At 42.6% G+C, this 21,011-nt stretch overlaps 1 protein-coding gene across 1 annotated transcript in view; it reads right to left on the bottom strand.

Annotated features, from left to right (window-relative positions):
• Positions 1–19,387, bottom strand: part of SVEP1 (sushi, von Willebrand factor type A, EGF and pentraxin domain containing 1) — a 125,831-nt gene extending 106,444 nt beyond the window's left edge. The window contains exons 1-2 of the mRNA XM_030471193.1: positions 18,709–19,387; positions 722–977 (exon numbers count right to left, since the gene is read on the bottom strand). Of these exons, the coding sequence (XP_030327053.1) occupies positions 722–977; positions 18,709–19,233 (781 nt within the window). The 5' untranslated portion in view covers positions 19,234–19,387. The remainder of the gene's footprint in view (positions 1–721; positions 978–18,708) is intronic.
• Between the last annotated feature and the right edge of the window lie 1,624 nt (positions 19,388–21,011).

The following is a 21,011-nucleotide window of genomic DNA, read 5'->3' as shown; positions in this document are numbered from 1 at the left end:
GCATGCTTTTAAAAATTACATGTAGCAAATAAATGCTAATGGCTAGTCTGATGCATATTCCAAGTCTCAATCAAGCAGCACTGACTTTCAAACAAAGGTCTAGTCATGTGTTCTCACTTGCTAGTCTAAACTTCCTCTGTTTTTCTGGAAGAACTTGTTTTTAGAATACAATAGATTAAAAAAAGATAAAACCACAGTCAAAACTCCCTTTCCACCCCTTGCTCTTTCCAGGTCTATTGAATGTGTAAGATTATAAATTGTATTTACCCTTACACAGAGAGATCTAAATCAGTGCTTAATAGGCTAGCTTTTGTCGCTGTGTAAAATACCAGGAGGTAGTAAGGGTACCTCTAAGGAGCATAATAGGTGCCTACTTTTGATGACCATGTATCTGACTACAAGATTGATCTGTTCAAGCAAAAGTTACACTGAGCCAAGATCATAGTCTGCTCTTCGTGGACAAAATGAAGAGCTGAATGGAAGTAAGTATGTATATACCAATGAGGAGAATTTGGCTCACATTTTGTTGATGAAGAGTTAGTCAAACAAACAGTTTATCCTTTTACCTAAGGAATGAACATTTACGTCTGCTAGAAAGTGAGAGGGGAAAAAAAAAAGAGGAATCAACACTACATGAAATGTTATTACAAGACAGTACTGGAGGTCTTTCTATTCAGACCTCTCTGCTCTCTGTAGACTTCTGAAGTTAGTACATTAATACCTTCATGAAGAGCCCTGCGTGCCAGAGCTTCAAACTCAGCAAAACTGTGAAGAAGGTAACAGTGATCTTCTTTCGGATGGGATGCCACGTCATTCAGCTCTCGGATATTCCCCTGCCATATCCCAAAGGTGAAGATCTCCACCCCAAATTCACGCAACGATGCTGCAATTGGTCTTGGGTCTCCCCCATTGGAATATCCATCAGTAATGAGAAATATCACCTTTGTGGCATTTCCACGGGCATGCCGCAGTATTTGCTGGAAGAGAAAATGAAATTGCACACCTCAGCAAAGGGTTAGCGCTGGCTGATCCGCACACTACTTCCTCCATGAATTGCCTCTTTCTATTTGAAATATATGGCTACATTCAGTCCTTGGAAGACTACTTGCTATAACTAAGATCAACCATCTACAAGTAGAGCCTGCGATCAGATAAGGCCAACTACTGAGCCACGTTTCAGATGGTCACAGTCTGCACAACCACAGAAATCATGATATCATCTGAAATGAGACACTTTTCACACTGACTGATAAAGTCACTCATGGATCAGACAGCAGTGATCCTGACTAATGCTTCAGCAACCTCCTTCAGACTGAAGTTTGAACAGCTAATACAAACATTGAAAATCTAGTGCAAGAGTCATGGGACCAAAGCTCAGATGCGGCCAACTGTCTAATGCCATGGGAGTGATTGTGGATGCCTATCAGCTGCCAGTTTGGCTTTTCCATTCAGCACATGTATGCCATTCAGTGCCAAACTTGCTTGACCATTCGAATGAGGCAGGTGAACACCTCACCAAATCCCTCCATGAAAATGTGCTGCAAATGGTGGTGCACCCCCTTTCATTATCATGGCTTTCAGTGTGTAATCTATGGACAAATCCTCTACAGCCTCTAAGGCATAACTAAGAACAAAAAGTATTAGGGATTCTTTTGCTAGGGAAAAAAGTCCACAGATGTACTGGAAAATTTTAGAGACTGACAGATCTATTAGAAAATGTTAGGTGAAGAATTAGTCAAAACCACAGATACAAATGTTGGAAACATGTCTCACACACAATAACAACGTTTTACATGAGGAATTTATGAGTGGTTAAAGTTTACACTGTGATTATCTGGCAACAGGCCTGTGAATTTTGTAGTTCCACAGGTTTCTTCCCACGTTCCCTCTACGATTTCCTTTTCGAAAGTTAAAATCTATTGGTTTTCTGGAAAAGAGAACAGTGGCTGCATCATTCTCTTCCCAGGCAGACAGTAAAGGGCTGTTTACCCAGTAACCCCACAAGAAATTTAATAGTGTACGAACAGACAGAGAACACGCCACAGAACATGTTCATACGTGTGCATGGGTATGAAGGGAAAGGTAGTGTGACGGGAGAGATTCTGTCAGGAATAGCAGTCCTCAAAAAAAGCATCTGAGGTACCTGAGGTGCCATGCAAAAATACAGCTCTGCCTGATGAGGTTTCCTAAGCCTCTCTCCATGAACAGGCTTTAGAAACTGGCCATCAGTTATGGGATTAGTTATAAACAAGTTCCTACTCATTAGGCTAGTGAACTCTAAATAAAAAGCAAAGAATTTGGGTTTATCTCCTTGTCCTGGGTTCAGCAGTAGCAGTCATTTTTCTCTTTCTTAGTAGCTGTTGCAGTGCTGTGTTTTTAACTTTCAGCCTGGGAACTACACTGATAACGCCGATGTCTTCAGTTGTTGCTAAGTAATGCTTACTCCGACCAAGGACTTTCTCAGTCTCGTGCTTTGCCAGGGAGGAGGGGAAGCCAGGAGGAAGCAGAGACAGGACACCTGTCCCAAACTGGCCAAAGGGGTATTCCATACCACAGCACGTCATGCCCAGTATATAAACCGGGGGGAGTTACCCAGAAGCCCCATCCAGATCACTGCTCAGGTCGGGCTGGGTACTGGTCAGCGGGTGGTGAGCAATTTTACCCTCTCCCCTTGTTATTTCACTAATCATTATTATCATTGGTGGCAGCAGTAGTGGTTTTGTATTATACCTTAGTTACTGGACTGCTCTTATCTCAACCCGTGGGAGTTACATTCTCCCGATTCTCTTCCCCATCCCTCCAGGAGTTGGGGGAGAAATAAGAAGGGGAGTGAGCGAGTGGCTGCGTGGTTCTGAGTTACCAGCTGGGCTCAAACTACGACACTCCTATTTAACAAGTTTCAAAAGAGTGACCATGCATAGGATGACTTGCTTCCCTAAATGCACCCTAAGCCTACCTCCTACAGTCAGCTACTTAATCTTCACTACCAGCACAACTGCACTAGGAAGCTGGAACCTTGAAAGACAAGCAGTCCTCAAAATGGTAATTTTATGCCTGGAAAACAAATCCCAAAGCTTGACAACAACCATTAGCATCTCCTATGGCATCATGCATTCAAGGATTTAATGTCAAGTCAGAGACAACAGTCATGAAGTTTAACCAGGTAATCAGTTGAAGAAAGAGAAACAAGAGAGTAAAAGAACACTCTGGTTTTTTTATTGTGTGCAAACTGCTTGCTTCTAAGAGACCAAAATCCTTCTATCTGTATCTCCCTTTATGGCAACTGCTTTTCTGTTGGCGATAGATCTTTGTTTTTCTTGCACGTCTGAGCTAACAAATATGATCTAACATATTTTAATGTCATCTTACGTATTGATCCACTAAATTGTAAGGCCTGCTTCTGACTTATTGCTAGTCTTCTCCCTACAATCATTTAGATTGTTGATTATTTTAATCCCAGCATAGTATTCCCCATTGATCCCTGTTGAATTGTGCTCTTCTCCCTTCCAACAGTTTGCCAAGATCCTTTTAGCTTGTCCATCATGGCCCCAAAAACTGCCTGTGGTCCCCTCCACCCTGCCGCCATCTACAGATTTCGTAAGGATCATTCTTTCTAATACTTCACACAAAACATTTGTGAGTCAGTAGTGCCCAAGTGAGGACATGCCCCACAGATTCCTGCCCATTTCATCCTTCCAATTTGACACTGCTCTAGTGCTAATTACTCTTTCAATATGTTTGGTTTTGGATGACAGGCACAGCACCTGCAAAAATGTGATGTTAAGATGCTGTGGACTAGAAACCACCCTATGGAGTTACCACTCTCATAATTAGCCACAGTCCTTAAGAGTGTGAGTAAGTATGGGACCATCAATTTCCTCCTTGCTGTAAAGCAGGGAACTGTGAAGGTGTACTTTCTCTTTCCTGCATGAATTTACCCAAAGGGAATGGATGCCGACTTTCATCTTGGTAGTATGCAAATTACTACCACGTTTATTTCAGTAATAGATTCTACCATGCTACAAATCAATACAACAGACCACATTTGACAGATGTTCGAACGATACTCCAAAAATCATGTTATTTACTGATGAGTAGTAAATGTATTCAAACCACCCTTAACAAAAACAAATTCCAAAAATGGAGACGAACTGAATTGAGTAGGTTTATTACAAAATCTTAAAGTAAGACTTATTAAGTAAAATTATCTGGCTTTCATCTCAATCAAAAGCTTACAAGTTAGGTGACTGCAAAGATCCTGAAGAGATTTTACAGCCTTTCTCTGCAAGCCAGACCGTATTTCAGGACAATCTGATTTTGATTTGGCAATTCACTGATTTCAAGTAGATACTAAACAAAAATAAGCATACACACCATAAATCAAAGAACAAACAATTAGCACCATGGTCTGAAAGACTGCCAAGCAATGTTTTGCTGTTGGGCTTGATTTTATTACTACTTGTATGCAAAACCCAAAGGGAGTGAAACCAGATTCTCTTGCAGACACAAATACCCTTTACAAAGCAAACCTATTTTTCCTCATGTTGCTTAAGTTGTAATCTAGAATGAAGTGAAAAACCACAATGAGTGGAAAACTCCAGTGAAAAGAATCAGGAAGATAAAGACAAGGCAAAAGACAACATGAAGACAAATAGTAGGAAAAAAATACAAATGCTTCACTTGTAAACGCGTTCTGAAAGGGATGCTCTAAGACAAGTACCATTGCAGGCAGAGAGTGCAATGCTATTTATAATTAACATACATAATTAATGTATTTAGCATTAACTGTGCTCCTTTAAAACAGAATGTAAGCAACTTACATTTCTACGCAACTTCTTAAGTATTCAGGCTGAAATGCTCCACTCAGGATGTTTGTCTTAAGCTGTTTCAGTGAAAATGGTTTTTCTTTCAAAAAGCAAGATGAGGAAAAACATATGTTCCATCCATACTTACTTGGTTTTGGCAACTGTAGGATCTCTGAGCTTTGCAGAAGGAACATTCAATCTGCAAATCACATTTATAATAAACGTGAAAAACCAGCCCACAAATACATGCAAGTTGTGGAACTTGTGTAACTGAGGAAGAAACCACAACTTGCACAGGATTGAGAGACATAATGGAGATTGCCAGTGCAATTCTCTGAAGATCCCACCTGCATGCAGCTTGCTCTAGCAAAAGCTGATTTCAATTCGTAATTATGTTGTAACACGTACAGAAAGGAGAACAAAGCTTAATTTTGGCAGGCTGTGGCTTTGCAATTTCAGGAATATCCTTTCAGCACTGCTTCCCTCTGTGCATAGCACAAAGCTGCATAAACTGCAGATGAAGGTAGTGGACAGCATCACACACTGCCCTAATTTTTCAGCAAAAGTGATACTTGTAATAGACAGCATTCAAACTTCTGTATTTCCCCTAAATGCAGGGACATGCCTGAATGGCCAATGAACAAACTAGCTTGAGCCCCAGTAGTCTAGCCAGGACAACACGGATCTTAGAAAGGACTATTTAATTCTAGTAAGTAATTTAGCAGGGATCTCTGCTTTACAAAACTAGACTGCCACCAATGCCCTCTGATACTCCTGTGCAGAGTTCACAAGCTCTCTATGTCTTTCCGTGCAATCGAGAAAGTTTCCCTGGAAGTAGCTACATGAACAGTAGCTTACCAAGCCCTCTTAAAAAATGCAGGTCATCAGAATAAGTGGGAAGCATCATGAAAAGATCATTTTTGAGGGACAGATACCCTTAGCTACATGACCTTGAGATAAGCCAAGCAGCCAACAACTTTTCTGTCCTCTGCATCTGAAAGGACAGCCTCTCTGGGGCAGCACTTCTGTCACACACAGGCACAAATGACTAACAGGTAAGAGTGCATGAAGCTGTCTTCCAGATACCTGAAGACTCAAATATTTGGGCACCAGTGGACCCAAGCAGAGAAACAGACAGATGAACAGACAGGATTGCTACATATTGCCCCTAGGAATCAAAACAAAACAAAGCCACTGAACAGCTTGGCTCTCATGTCTTGCAGCTGTTAACTCTAGACACAGAATCCCTGCTGTATAACACCAAAGGAAAAGAACAAGGAAAGAAAGAATTCATTCAACATTTGAGAGGGAAAAAAAAAGACACATAAGTCTATTTTTAAATCATCTGTGTATGCCTGGTGGTCCACTCAGTGTTTTGTCTCCTTCTGTGAAAGCACAGTGACATAAGGGACAAGCGACCATGCAGAGCTGCCAACAATCCAAGACACAGCCTGCATTGCTCTGCCTCTTCTCTCCGGTATTTTTGTGGCATTTTTGTCTCCTTTAACCCTGACTCACATTCCTGTATTCCAAGACACATCTCTCCTTCCCTCTCCAGAAAGTCATTTTGAATGCCATTGTTTTCCCAACAGAAATCTCACATATTTTAAAATGTCTCTTCACTTAACCTCTAAACTTGTAAGCACAGAGATGGTTTCACGTATCTAACCAGTACCCATCAACTTCATGGACAGTAACTGTGTAAAGATGAGGATTTTTCGTGACAAGGCTCTGCAGCCCTTTCACAAATTGTCAGGTTCTTCAATAAACAAAGCTTAGAAGCCCACTAAACAGTACTCAGAAGTTAAAGCAATCCTGAGAATCTGTTTCTTTGGTATGAATATCCACATCTGCTTCCGATTTTACCACCAAATGAAACTGAGCACCAGCCATAACTCCAAATAAGGTTCTGAATGACTTGTTTAACCGAGAAAACAGCTCATTTGGTCACTACTGTAAAGTAATAATAAAGGATAAGTACAAACAAACCAAAACAATTAATGCTCTTGATGATTGCAAAGAAATGGATGGGCCCACTAGAAGAAACACCTTGTCTTCGACTGTTCTAGTACTCGTTTTCTTGTCTACGCTTCTTTCACAAGAGTGATTGGTCAATTTTAGTAATCCTTCCAGATCTTAAATAGAACATTCTTTCCACATTAGCAAAAAGTTGTTGCCATCTGTATTGTATTCAGTCCCTGTTTAGTGTGTACAAATACCTGGCAGGCTCACCATTCTCACTGTGCCAATAACAATCCTTAGAATTAAAAAAATGAAGTCTTGTGCAACAAAAAAGTTGTCATACAAAATCCTCCTCTAGAAGTTCACTACAGTATGGCAAAACAAAATCCTATCAGTACAGTCACAAAACCAGCTAAACCTCTAACTTCTGTAGTTTTAATACAGCAGTTGTAATACAAACTCAGGGGATGAGTAGCATCCAAGCCCAAAGAATTCTTCAGCCATTTGACAGCCACAGCAAGGATGTCGTCAAAGTTCACTGTTACTGCCTTGATTACATGTTCTGCATCTAATCTGTAAACATTTGATCTTGGGCCTGACCTCTGTCCTTACTCAGTGCTTTGTTATTAAGGAAGATTTCTGCCACACAGAACTGGCAATTAATACATTTGTCTAAAGGGAAACAGACTGTGGTGCGTTAATCGGCCTCACTTTACAAACTAAGCCTTAGACAACATCAGACGGAGCCAGGATCCTTGCCAGGAGAAACCTGCCTTAAAAGGTTTAAGTTGGAACCTAGCTTTCAAAATCACATTATCCAAGCATTCATCACAAAAATTACACTGCTCCCTGTATACCTTGTAGGTAATATGCTATCTAAAGGCTACAAAGGGAATGTTATTTGTTATAGGTTGGGAAGAACTATCACTGCACCTCAGAAGTAAAACAGAAAGCCCTCCATTAAAGAGCCATTCAGCTTGCTATACCAGTAGACCACTTAAGACTAAATTTGTTTTCACTCTAGGAATTACAGAAAACCTACATGTCACAGAATGAGTTCTGAATAGAATGAGAGGATTCCTTTCTAAGAGGATCAATTAGCCACTGTAAAAGAAATAACTCCCATTTTATAATATTACAGAATATAACTATATATAACATAACCTAATTACTATTAAACTTACATTAAAAGGAATAAATTATACCTCATTAGAATCACAGAATCATAGAATCAACTAGGTTGGAAAAGACCTTTAAGATCATCAAGTCCAAACATTACCCCAGGACTGCCACGACCATAATTGTCTAAACCATAACACCAAGGGCCTCATCTACATGGTTTCTGAACACTTATTAAAAAAACCCCCACCATTGTATAGATTCAACCTATATATTGAGAAGAATATTAAAACAGTATGTCTTAATTTCTCATGGACAGCTTCAGAAGTGGATCTCCATGTCACTCACAAACAGAAATGACAATGTTAAATCCTTTTGCAAAGTTCCTTTGCTTTCTTCCTTCCCGCTGGTAAAAAATTCCAAATCTGGCAGGAAATTTTGTGTAAATAAATATTCTGGAAAGAAAAAATAAATCAGTACTGGGATCAACCATACCTTTTGGTGGAGTTGAGGCATCTTACCACTGAATCCTGAGGAATCCTAAGGAAGCTGGTCATCTAACAAGACTAACGCAAAGTTAGGGGACGACAAATACTGTTCCTCTTAATCATGATGCAAATGTTGTTACAGAAAAGACCTGGCTATACCTCCTCTCAGTCTCTCTAAAACAGCAAAGCTCTGATTTCACCATCTTTTCTTTTGGTCACTTTCACTGCTCCACTCAAGGTCACTTTCACAGCTCCACACTCCTCCTCAGGTTTTGTGGCCCCTTTCAGGAGAGCAACTAAAAGACAGTCCACAGCTAGAGGTTTTGGTTTCCAACTGTTACCTCTCACCACTCTCTTCTGGACAGTTACACAGCTCTAGAGAACAAGCTGTTACCTACATAGAAGAAATTAACTACTTTCCTTGACTACTCCCCTAGCAGCAACTGCACTTGTAATTCAGGGAAAACATGCATCTATAGAATTAATCTGGATATTTAAATAGTACAACATGCAAGAGGCTGTTGAAGATAACAAGAAGTTAAAAAAAAAAAGCTTATTTAAAATACACCTATTTCATGTTGGTCCAGTTTTGTATTACAATGATTTTCACTTCAGTTAAATAATGTACTAGCTCTACCAATTACACTCTCATGATTAATTTATGCAACAATTGGTGGGTAATCAAAATAATTTCCTTAATCTATGCATGTATCTTTTAATCTTTCCTATCCTTCTCATCCCCTCGATCTTCACCCTTCATCTCTTCCTCCCACAGTGTCACCCTCTCAGAATGTAGTTATCTTCCACTTGTCTTTTATCCTTTTCCAACTTTCTGTGTTTTTTGCATAATTGAGAATGAACTTTCCAATCTCTTGTCAATAACAAAGGGCAAGAATGCTAATATTTTTTTGTTGTTTTTCCTCAGTCACAACACTTACCTTCCAAGCATCTCTAAGTAACTGGTAGGTATAACCTGAGTAAGTCTCACAGCTGAGTCAAGCATCCTCACTCTACGGATCAAAGCACAGAGGTATAAAAGCCAGGCATGCCCAAGGCCAGGAAACATCGGGACATTTAATCTGAGGAAAGGCTGACAGATCTTACATTGTTCAACCTGAAGAAAAGAAGGCTTGAGGTCCTCTTATCCATGTACATAAATACTTAATGGAGAGGGAAGTAAAGAAACTAGATCCAGATTCTTTTAATTAGTAGCATGAGGGAAGAGGCACAAACTGAAATACTGTAAATGCCACTTAAACAGAGGAAACGAGGGTGATCAACCATTGAAACTAGGTTTCCTGGAGATGCTGTGCTATCTCCGTATCAACCACTGAACCCGGGTTTCCGGGAGACGCTGTGGTATCTCCATACCTGGAGATACTCAGATCCCAACTCGACACAGTCCTCAGCAATCTGATCTTGCAGATCCCACTTTGAGCAGGGGGTTGGACCAGACGGTGTCCAGAGGTGCCTCCCAACCACAGTTCAGTGATTCAATGTTTTTGTGATATGGGAGGAACATATTTGACTTCCAGTTCTTAGTATTTATTGTTAACCTAAGCTTTTTGCCTCTTTCTGTAAATCAGTCAGCACGGATACTGCTTGTACTGCCTGTGTTACATTTTCAGTTCTTTAAGTAGTATGCAGAATTGAAAAGTGGCATTTCATGCATTTTGTACTGTTTGAAAAATGAGTACACCATTCTTACCTCAGAGAGCAAAGCTATGCACTCCAAGTCTAAGACAATCATCTTCACATTGCACAAAGACTTCCCCCCACCATGTTTCTTCCCCCCACCATCCAAGAAAAAGCCTAACACAACCCAAAACCATTGCCTTTGCCTTTGCAATGACAGGAGCTACTACACCGAATTTTGACCTACACACTTGTTTCACACAAGTGCCAGGAATGTTGGATCTGATGGCTTGAAATCAGGTGGCATGCAGTTTTCAGCTCTAAACTAGAACAAACAGAATGCACCTTGTTTCCAGGAAACAACTAACATGCATATCTTTCATCTTCTATTACTCTGAAGTCTTCTAAATAGGACATTAAAAGACAAGGTATGCTATGTACATAGCCATTTCTTCAGTTCTTGGAGCTGTACAACCTTTTAACAAGGTTATCAGCACTTTGTAAAGTTGCTGGAAGCCTCATTTGCTGCTATGCTCTGTGCTATATTCAAAATATTTCTTGCTAATAGATCTCAGTTTGATTTCAAAAATTAAAAATCCTAGTTTTCTTTGTGTGTGAACAATTCCCATCATTAATATAACCAAGATGTTACTTGAGTTCTCTAGTACTGCTTTGGTCTTCTGCTAATAATAAAAAAGGGACTCAAAAATATTTTACTGAATATGTAATTGATCTTCATGCATTTTCAGACGGAGCACTCACACCACTATTTACTACTGCATCTGCCAAATATTTGTTTCTTTTATGTTTTAAACATTCATCACTCTAAAAAAGCAGGAAAAAAAGCTGAACAGAGTAATTAATTCCAGAACGACAAACACAATTCACGACCTGGCCCATCTACTGCCAGCTCTTACTGCTCAATTATCTTCTGAATATCTTCTTTTGCTCCAGGGCCGCTAGAATTGAGCAACACGGGCACAGAGTTATCACTGAAGAGCTGTCCCAGACCCACTGGGTGTGGGGGAGTGCTTGGGAGAGAAACAGGACAGACAATTGGGCTCACTGTTTCACTATTTATACTGCATGTGCTCATCAGAGCACCACAGCTCTGAATGTCAAAGCTCTGATTCAAGGAGGCTCTTCATCTTCCTGTCTGAGGTTACCAGAAAGACCCTGGACCAGAGGGAACATCGTAATTCTAACAGGAGTTTTTGTTTTGAATTGTGTTAACATTATAGAGAATTCAGCAGCTCAAAGATTTGAAAAGGGTCCTAGTCACCTGAACTGTTGGTAAAGGCAATGGTGCTTTTAATTTCTGCACCTAGGACAGTCAGAAAATTTTGAGCATCACAAACATTCTGTCTTGCCTGCAAAATCTAACTTTCAAATTCCAGTAAACAAGTGGAATTGGAGGACAAAGGATAAAAATGTGTCAGAGAACACACAAAATATAATGCATAGAGAATATTAATGCTGAGGTTCGTGTCAGGAAATACTGCTAAATATGATGTATTGTGCTGGAAAGGCCTCTTGTAAGTCTATGAAATGAATTAAAAATAAAACCAACTTCTTTTGTCCTGACTTCTTCAAAATTTTCTTCAAAATTTTGTTTCCTACTCTTGGAACAACTTGCTCTGTAGCTTTTCTGGTTTGTCCTTTTATCTCTGGATTAAAGCATATGGTAAGACTGATTTCCCTGTGAAGGTGCTAACACTAAAGCACTGGGGATCAGAAGGTACTTACTATCAGACCTCTCCAGCAAAGAGTCCTCTGAGACAAGAGGACTAAAAATTATTTGCTCGGGAAAAGCAATCTCTGTTCCTGAAACATTTATGAAAACATCCAGATACTATAGTGATGAAAGGTTTCATTCATTGTGCTGTCAGATCTGCTATTGTACTAGCGAGATCTGTGTTAACTCCTGCAGCAATGTCTCACGTTTTTTACCTTTCCTCTGCCTCTGTATGTTAAACAGGGAAATGGCTGAACACTTGTGGTACTATCCTGCGAATAAAAAGTGTGCCTTCTAATAGAAGCCTGTCCTGGCAGATATGCAACAACCTCTCCCTCTGCATCCCCAAATCTGCTCTCCTCCTTACTTCACATACGGCTGGTTGACTTGGCTACATGTCAGGAAGGTCGCTGTACTTTGTGCAGTGCAGATCCTTCCAGGCAGGAATATCCACCTCAGCTCTCAGAGCCACAACTTACGAAAAAGTCAGATGTGCTCTGATCATATGACTGTGTAAATCTTAGGATTAGGCTACCTTACTGTAGCCCAAGAAAACTGGCTGAGATTGATGGCAAGGCAAGGAACAGCTGTCCAGTAATACAAGTTTTCTTGCTGTAGTATCTGACTCAGCCACGAGAGATACAGAACACCCTTCTTTGTGCCAAAAGAAGTATCTTCTGTTATGGTTGCCCCTTTTATTTTTTTTTATTTTTTTTTGCCAGAAAGTTATAGTTCTTTGTCTTTTCATGCTTAGCACATAAGAACTCAAGAACATTAGGAAGGCTAAAGTACATTAACATTGGTGGAATGGATCAAAATGTATGGCCTTTCATATAAATGAAAAGCAGACCTTAAGATGACTGATTTCCAAAACTTTAGAAAAATCCACAGCATTACTAAAATACACTGGCCATTTGCACAGTTCCTTGGGATCTCTCTTAAAACACTGTAACAGCCTCTCTGCTTCTGAAAGGCCCCCTGTGTACACATGGCATCTCCTATTCAAAGCAGACAGGAAGTCAGAAAGTGTCAGCTCATCACTTTATCATTCAGCTATATTCCACACAGCATCACCAACACGTACTCTTTACAGGTGGAGGTCATGAAGCACTCTATGTAGTTATGCATAATGATCATTTCAGCCTTAAAACTTCATGAAGGTACATTCAGAAAACAGTTAACTGAAAACTAATAAAATTTGATGCACTTTTCACAGACCTTCAAGATTTTCATGGAGACCATGTATTATATTAAACCTAGCATATCTTAAAGTTCTTCTTTCTGCAGTCTAAAACTATATACATCTTTGAATACTGCTGATCAAACTCACAGTAGTGCAACAAGCAATAAACAATATGCCATAATAAGCATCTCAAAAAATGAAGAACAAAAAGAGAACTGTAACTTTAAGTTCTTTTGTGGGCTGATTTGCCATTCTCAGACCAATAAGTTGCATGAGCAAACTACTTGGCCAGGAATTGTGCAAAAGTGTAAGTATGGTAACTTGAATGTCTTTGAGCCAGGTTTTAGTAAGTCATAAACTTTGCATGAAAATATTGTACACCATTCCATCTGATAACCATTCTTTTTATATAACATTTTGCATTGCTGCTACTTAACCCTACTGCTAGTATGAACATATTGTTGGACTATATTCAAAGGTATAAAAAACGTGGTTTGGGAGGGCACACAGTTCAAAGTGTTAAAGAGTGCTGACAAGCGACTTTTTCAAGCCATGAAAAACAATTCTTTAAAAAGCAATGAAGATCAGAACACTCATTGGCACATTTTGCCTTTTTTTTTATTGGAACTACTATGGGCATTGCTTCTAGGGATACTGGAGAAGGAAGAACATGGAGAATAAGGAAGAGGAAGCAGGTGTTTAATTCAAGGTCTAGAATCAGGCAGTGTAACTATGGATCTGCAGCTTCCTACATACTTGGTGGAGGGGGAGACACTGGAGTGAACGGTTTCAGCACACCTAAATCAGAACTGCCCTATAGAGGCACTGCACATGGGGACAATCCTACCAGTGGTCTCTACTGGCATACAGGCTCCCAGATGAGGCCCTTCAGCCTGTGCCTAAAGCCAGGCTGTCTCTCTTTTGTACCTCACACTCCTGAACTCAGTTTGTCTTGTTGAACCAATGAGGCAGAAGGGTAGGTAGCAGTATCCTGCAGTGCTTCTTGCAAGATATGTATTTTAGCATTTTTAAAACACATTACACTTAAGTTAAAGGGAAGATAATAAATGGCTCATCTGCTAAATACCAGACCTCCAAATCACACACTGCTTAGATCAAAATGCAGGACACAATTTTTGGAGCACAAACAGATTGATTTCCAAAGAATAAGTTTTTAACCAAAGAAAACCTTACCCCTGCTTAGCCCCAAATATGATGCTAAACAGAACACTTTTTGCCTGTCCCAGCCAAAAAGCCATATAAAAAATGAACTACTTAATAACTTCTTAAGGTAGCCCCATTTCAGCCTAGGCCTAAAGACAGTGAACAGTGTGCAGATGTGTATCTTGCCTCTGACCCTACTGTATTTATCTTGTGAGCAAATCCTACGAAGGACTGCAGTATGCAGGACAAGTACCTTTCACAAACACTACACTGATTGAAAGTGGTGATTAAAAGCTGACGCTAATGATGGCTGACAGGAACTCCACTCTCAATTTGTTCTGTAATTGCCAACTACCAGGTCTGCAATTTCATTGGTGACCACAGAGGTAAACCAGGTTGACTTCAGCCTTTTTCACTGTAATCTTTATTACAGACTCCAAGGCCATATCAGAATTTAGAGAGGCCCATTGCTATCAACTAGTCAGTTAACTCTAACTGACCTAAGCCATCATCAGATATTTAGAGCATAATGCCAGAGACAGGCTAGAATCTGCTGCTCTCTCATTATTAGCTGCTGATTTCACAGAGGTCATAGGAATATAAATCCATAAACACATTCTGGATAAACAGACAACATACATGACTTTAAATGCTCATGTTCTCCATGACAGGGTAGTACTTTTTTCAAATAAGAAAATTTAAACCACTCATATGTTAAGAAAGGATTTTCAATTTCCGTCACTTCAACTATTTTTTGTTTTAATTTCAAAATGAGATTCTGAATCTGAAAATGCATTGAAATTAAAAGCCAATTATCCTAGGGGGTAACAATGCTGCATCTTGTACTTTTGTGGTTTTGACATACAGAAGAAACAAAGCCACCATTACTTACTAAAACAAGCATTAAATAAGCATTAGAACTGTTTATCCTAAACTGATATGTGCTTACATTCTTTTGAGGGCCTTTTTTTTTTTCCCATGTTTGTTAACTGGACGACAACAGAACACTGAATTTGACATGCTGGCTGGCCATTCCTCATGCTCCCTCAAAATCAGGTTAGATACAAAACTCAGAGTGTTCACAAAATGCATCACCTGATTGTGTAGGTGCCATGACAGACCTCACACTAACAAACACCACTGACTTCAGTAAAGATGAATTACAGAAGCAAAATGCCCAGCTTTTTAATGCAACAATTATTATCAAAACACAGAGCAAGTCTCAAAGCGTCTGTCAGCTACTGCTTTGCCAAGCCATTTAGAACAATTGATTAGCCTCTTTAAGGCTGGCTGTACACCACCTCTGACTTCAGCTCAAGAGCAGTGCATACCAACAACTTCCAAGTTAGTTCTTAAGAGAAACACTTCCCATTTTACTTCCAATGGAAGACAGAAACAAGACTGTCTTAGAAGCAAGGCTATGATTGTTTTGTCAAGAGGCTGCCACATGAAGTAGTTTAAATAATTTGTGTTTTCACCTTTTTTAGCCACAACAATCAGTGCAGCTATAAGATGTTTAAACTGTCTATCAGTAAAGATGGCACGTCAACACTGACACATATGTAACTGTGACTCTTGGGTGCTAAGACACGAACACACCATTAAACCTCCACCACTGTATGACAATCCCTCGTTTCTATTTCACGATGGATCTGGCAACAAATGCACACCCCTCTCACGAGGCGCAGTTGGTGCTGTTAGCGGTGACCATCTCTCAGGATCAGGAGCTTCAATCCGATGCCTACAGCAGGGAAATTCAGCACTTCACTACTGAGCTCTTTGGGCTTTAGATGCATTCGTTAATCAATCATCAGCAGAAACACTTGCTCAAGCCTGTTTGTACTTTCTTCAGTTCTGCTTCAGTTCTTCCTCACTGTCACAACAGCTCTGCACCTTTCCATAATGCAATAAGCAATCTGCCTAACATGAACTGCACGTAGTTCGTGCTGTCCCACCAACTATGTGAGAAAAAAAGGAAGCCAAAGAGTTTTGAATGAGTGAGCTTAGTTTTTTCCCCTTTCTTAGACTGCATACATGTGCCTTAAAAGAAAGACTGCTGAACATATGCGCTTGCTAGCTCAAGTGAGGCATGACACCCCAAACTGGGTCACAAAGCCAAACACTGATAGCAGTTCAGCCTTCCTCATCAAGGTGCTGTGATTTGCCCTTGTCTCTTGTAGTACATCCTTCATATTTCTGCGGACCTCACAGAATTTGTCTTTAATCTGCTGGGTAGGAATGTCACAGCGTGGTCCACGGGGCAAAGGTAAGCATGGAAAGCTGTGGCAAAACTCTGCGATAAACCTCTCTGCAAAGCGCTTCTGGAGAGAATGCAAGACCGCAGTGCCAAGGAGAACTCCCTTGCTTTTTCAAAGAAGATGGACATTACACGGATATGCAACAGCTTGTCAAACTGAGTAGCTCTGCTTTTAGCATGATGCTAAATGAATGGCTTTGCTGCCACAGGTTCTGAGACAGTAACTGCTAAGTAAATCCTGTTCACTGATGTTCCCAGGTCAGCCACTGACTGACCTGATGACCCTGCAGAATTCACTTATCTCTCTGCTGCTGTAATTTCCATAGAACTGTCACAGACTTGAATTAATCACTTTGAGACCTACCAATGCACAACAACTGAAGTGCTGAGATTATTCTAACAATGCACTTTCCTTCATTTTCTGTTACTATGACACATAACTGATACTATTTTGCGGAGTTTGTCACACTTTGAAGAAACTTTTGGTTTTGGAAAAGAAGTAGAATCCTGGTTAGAAGCAGAAAAAAACCCACGTTAAAGTGTAATAAGAAAAACCAGACATTTCAGGAAAGTACAAGAAGAAAGAAATACAGTGGTACCAAAAGACAGATGAAAACAAATGACAGCAGTGTAAGAGTCCAGAGGGAATAACAATTTTGTTATTCCAATAGTAGTATTTTAAACTTAAACCAGTCATTTTCTAGTGTCTAGAAAGAAGAGTATTCCCTGAAGCTGTTACTTGTCTAACATGAAGATATATTGAACAAAGCCACAGTCCACTGTCTTTAACCAAGAGCCCACAGCCTGAAATTTAACCTTGTCATGCTATCTCAATTCTCCCCGCCACCATGCGAATATTCTCCTTCCCACATTCTTAAGAGACCACAGTGTAAAATGACAGTGATGCTGTTGTAGCCACAAGCTTTAACTGGGCTCATAAAACTTAAATTGTAGGTTTCTGAAGGGAATTTTTCTTTATTCCATTTCAAAGATAGGATTAGTCAAGACTCCATATCAAGAAAACAGACAGCATTTCTTGTGTTTTGTTTGTAATGGTTATTTTTAACTCCTATCATTAACTTTTTCACACAGCACCCCTGAGATGGATCTATATTAAAACCTGACTTCACAGCAGAACATCTAATACAGGGATGTGTTTTGCTAAAGCAGGTTTCCCGTGCAATCCCGAGCACATTAGATAATGGCCTTGCTTTTTCTTGCCAAATGTGAAGAAGCGAATAACCTTCGCCAATTTCGCATGCCCAGCACTGACGCACGCACCTCTTGCAGTCTCACTCATCAACTCCAAGTGAGAGCATGTAAGACATTTCAAGAAAAGTACACCCAATGCTCAGCTACAGGACACTACCAGAAATTACGACAATAACAGAAAACTGCTTTGGGAACGCTCCTGAAGACCAAATGGCAAGGGGCAGCCCGGTTCAGCCTCATAAAAAAACTTCCAGAGTAGACTGGCTGTCCACAAGCCATCTATTGGGAAACCTCCCCAACATGCTCAAGTGCCAGCACATGCCCAGGAGCTGCTGATACCAAATTTGTGCCATGGGACAGTATAACAACTTAACACTACAGATGATTGTGTTCCAGTTTCTGGAAACATTCCTGGACATGCTTCTATTAAGTGGTATAGTACACACAGCTTAAGGGCACCTTTGTCAGTCATCAGCAACTAAAATAGTCACCTGGCGTCAGTATGTAGATGTGTCTGACTGCTGACAGCTATCACGCACCCAAGTCCCGCTGCCAAGAAACAAGGCAGACGTTTCAGATGCCAGACCTGAGTCATATATATCACTCCTGAAATCGGGACATTGGCTCCATGCTCCTTCCAAGAGTGAATTTCACACATTTGTTTGCAAGGGCAGCAGATAACATGGGAGCCGCAGTCGAAGACAGCACGGCAAGACGGTGACTAGCTGCCCGGACCAGACTATTCCAGCCCCACATCACGTCGTTCCACAACCCACCATACGCCCCGTGACACTGACCACCCTCGCACGGCACGCAGAGCCGCACTCCCGCCCCACACCTGCACAGCGCGCTGCGCACCACGCCACCACGCCTCACCACCCCACGCACCACTGCACCCCACGCCGTGCCGTTCCTCCCCTCACCGCTCAGAGCCGGGCACCGCGCGCCTGCGCCTCACCGCACTGCACCACGCCAGCAGCCCCTCACCTCAAACCCCACCCAGCACACACCTCGCTGACCCACCAGCCCCTCACCTCACACCTCAGCCAGCACACACCGGACCTCACCACCAGCCTCCCACCCCACCGCACGCCCGAGGCACCCCTCGCCTGACGCGCCCCCTCTCCCGCCCGCGGCGCGGGGCTCACCGCCGCCTGCTGGAAGGCGCCCTTGGTGTAGGTGCCGCCGCCGCGGTAGGCGATGGCGGGGATCTCGCGCCCCAGCAGGGCGCACTTGTGCTGCTGCGGTCGCCGCCGCGAGATGTAGTCCACGCGTGGCACCACGTTGCTGCGCGAGGAGAAGGTGACGATGGCGACGCGCGTGGCCGCGGGCACCACGGGGAAGTCGGAGAGCAGCTTCTTGACGAAGCGCAGCTCGCTGAGGAAGTTGGCCGGCCCCACGCTCGACGACTCGTCCACCAGGAACACCAGCTCCAGCCGCCCGCTGCGCGCCCGCAGCCGCCGCACCTGGCGCTTGAAGGCGCGGCCCAGCTTCTCCACTTTGCTCTCCGTCGTGTCGGCCACCGGCGGCGCCGCCAGGGCGGGCGAGGCGAGCGTCGGGGCGCGGGAGAGGGCGCCCGGTGGGCCGCCCGCCCGGCCCTGCGGCGCCGACGGCGACAGCGACAACGACAGCGACAGCCCCCCCCAGCAGCACAGAGCCAGCAGGGGCCACATCGCGGGGCGGCGGGCGCGGGGACACGCCGGCAGTGGCGGGAAGAGAGCGGCTGGTCGCCCCCTGACGCCCTACTTCCTCTCCGCGGAGGGGCGGCTTGCCTGCCCGCCGGCCTCCGCAGGTACCCGCGCCTTTTAATCCCCCCGCGGGCCTCCCCCGCGGCTGAGGCGCTGCCCCTCGCACGCCCCTCTCCCGGCTGCCCCCCCTCGGCTCCTCGCCTTTCGGTAACGAGCCCCCCTCCGCTCCCTCCCCGCCTCCCTGTCCCGCCCCAGCGGGTGCCGCACGGCTGGCGGCGGACAGCCCGGCCCCCGAGGGCGGGTGTGTGTGTGTGTCTCGGTCACTGGAAACGCTCCGGATAAGGGGGAAAAGCAGGAAAATCCCCCCAAAAGCGAGGAGAGCCTTTTCCGCTCCCCCGCCGCGGGTGCTGGAGCGGCTGCTCGCAGGGACGGAGCGAGGGCTTGCGCTAACACGTGCTGCTGCGTTAGTCGTGGTGAATTCAGCGCTTTGTTTTGCGGAGAGGATGCGCTTACGGCTGGGTTGTATGTGATGATCTCGCGGCTGGCTCTGTCACGGTCTCCTTCTCTTGTTCAAGGGGACGCGTTGTCCGCTTGTGGACTCAGTTCAGCAGCTTTGAAGATGTAGCAGTGCCTCACTGATGTGCCGTCTCACTGCGCGATGGCGAGGTCTCTGGGTACATGGGGTGAGTGCGCTCAAGGGGCTGTGTGTGAAAGGCAGAGACAACACCTGCATGCGTACATCTACATGAGTATGTACATATAAATGTATATGCATGGATGTACCGACAGTGACAATAATCTTCTGTGCTTGTTATGAAGAATTCCCGGTAGCCAAGTATGAGATGGCAAGCCATTGTTCGGAAGGGATCCCATGCTGTCTTGCTGTCTGTGGATCACTTTGGGAGAAACACTCCTGAAGAGACCTCCTGCCCAAATTCAGAACCCACTCTCCCTTCAACCAACCTCTGTACAGATTTAATTCTCCAGACTGTTATGAAGCAATAACTTGGGTTCATTTTACCACCGGTTTAGTATTATACCGTTCTTGAGCTAATCAACTCAATTTCCAGGAGTTACTTGGAAAAATCCCTTTGGGAATAGAGTAACTATGTAGACCTGTGTATTGCAGGTTTTGCCTTTTGTTGGCAATTTTCCTTCCTTTATTCATTTTCTAGTCCTCATCTCTGCTTTAGTTTACTTTCATTGACATTTCACAGTGCCGTGGAATACACAGGTACATTGCTGCATTTGCAAGTCAAACCCCACATTTACATTTAATTGAATTATTTACTCTTTCTTCACTGGGGTTTCACCTGATAGAAAATTGATCCAATACTTTGACTTTCCAGCAATACTCAAATTCCAGTGCAAATGACAAAAGACTAAGTGACAGAAGATATTTAATTAGAGAAATGGTGCATTAAATATATGGTTCTAATGTGTTTTTCCATATATGTAGTAGCTTAAGTGCTTCATAAAAGTCTGTTTCTTAGGTATACATTTGACACTTAATGCTTGAAGGGAAGATTGCAATCAGACTCTTACAGAGACATATGTGAAGAGTTGTTCTGGTGCTGAAGGATGTGCGGCTGAAGGGCTGGATCAGTTAAACAGTTTTATGCTCATGTGACAGTGAAATAAAGGCTACAGCATCACGCTTGGGCTAATCTGCAGACTTTCTGTCTTGAAAGGGGTAACTGAAAGTTGCTACAACTACCAAAATCCTCAGAAAGTTGATTTGCACTGTTGGTCTTCGTAGGATT

Source organism: Strigops habroptila, chromosome Z (assembly GCF_004027225.2).
Source record: "Strigops habroptila isolate Jane chromosome Z, bStrHab1.2.pri, whole genome shotgun sequence".
NCBI lineage: Eukaryota > Metazoa > Chordata > Aves > Psittaciformes > Psittacidae > Strigops > Strigops habroptila.
The sequence above is the reverse complement of the archived record's forward strand: the minus strand, read 5'-3'. Positions and strand labels throughout refer to the sequence as shown.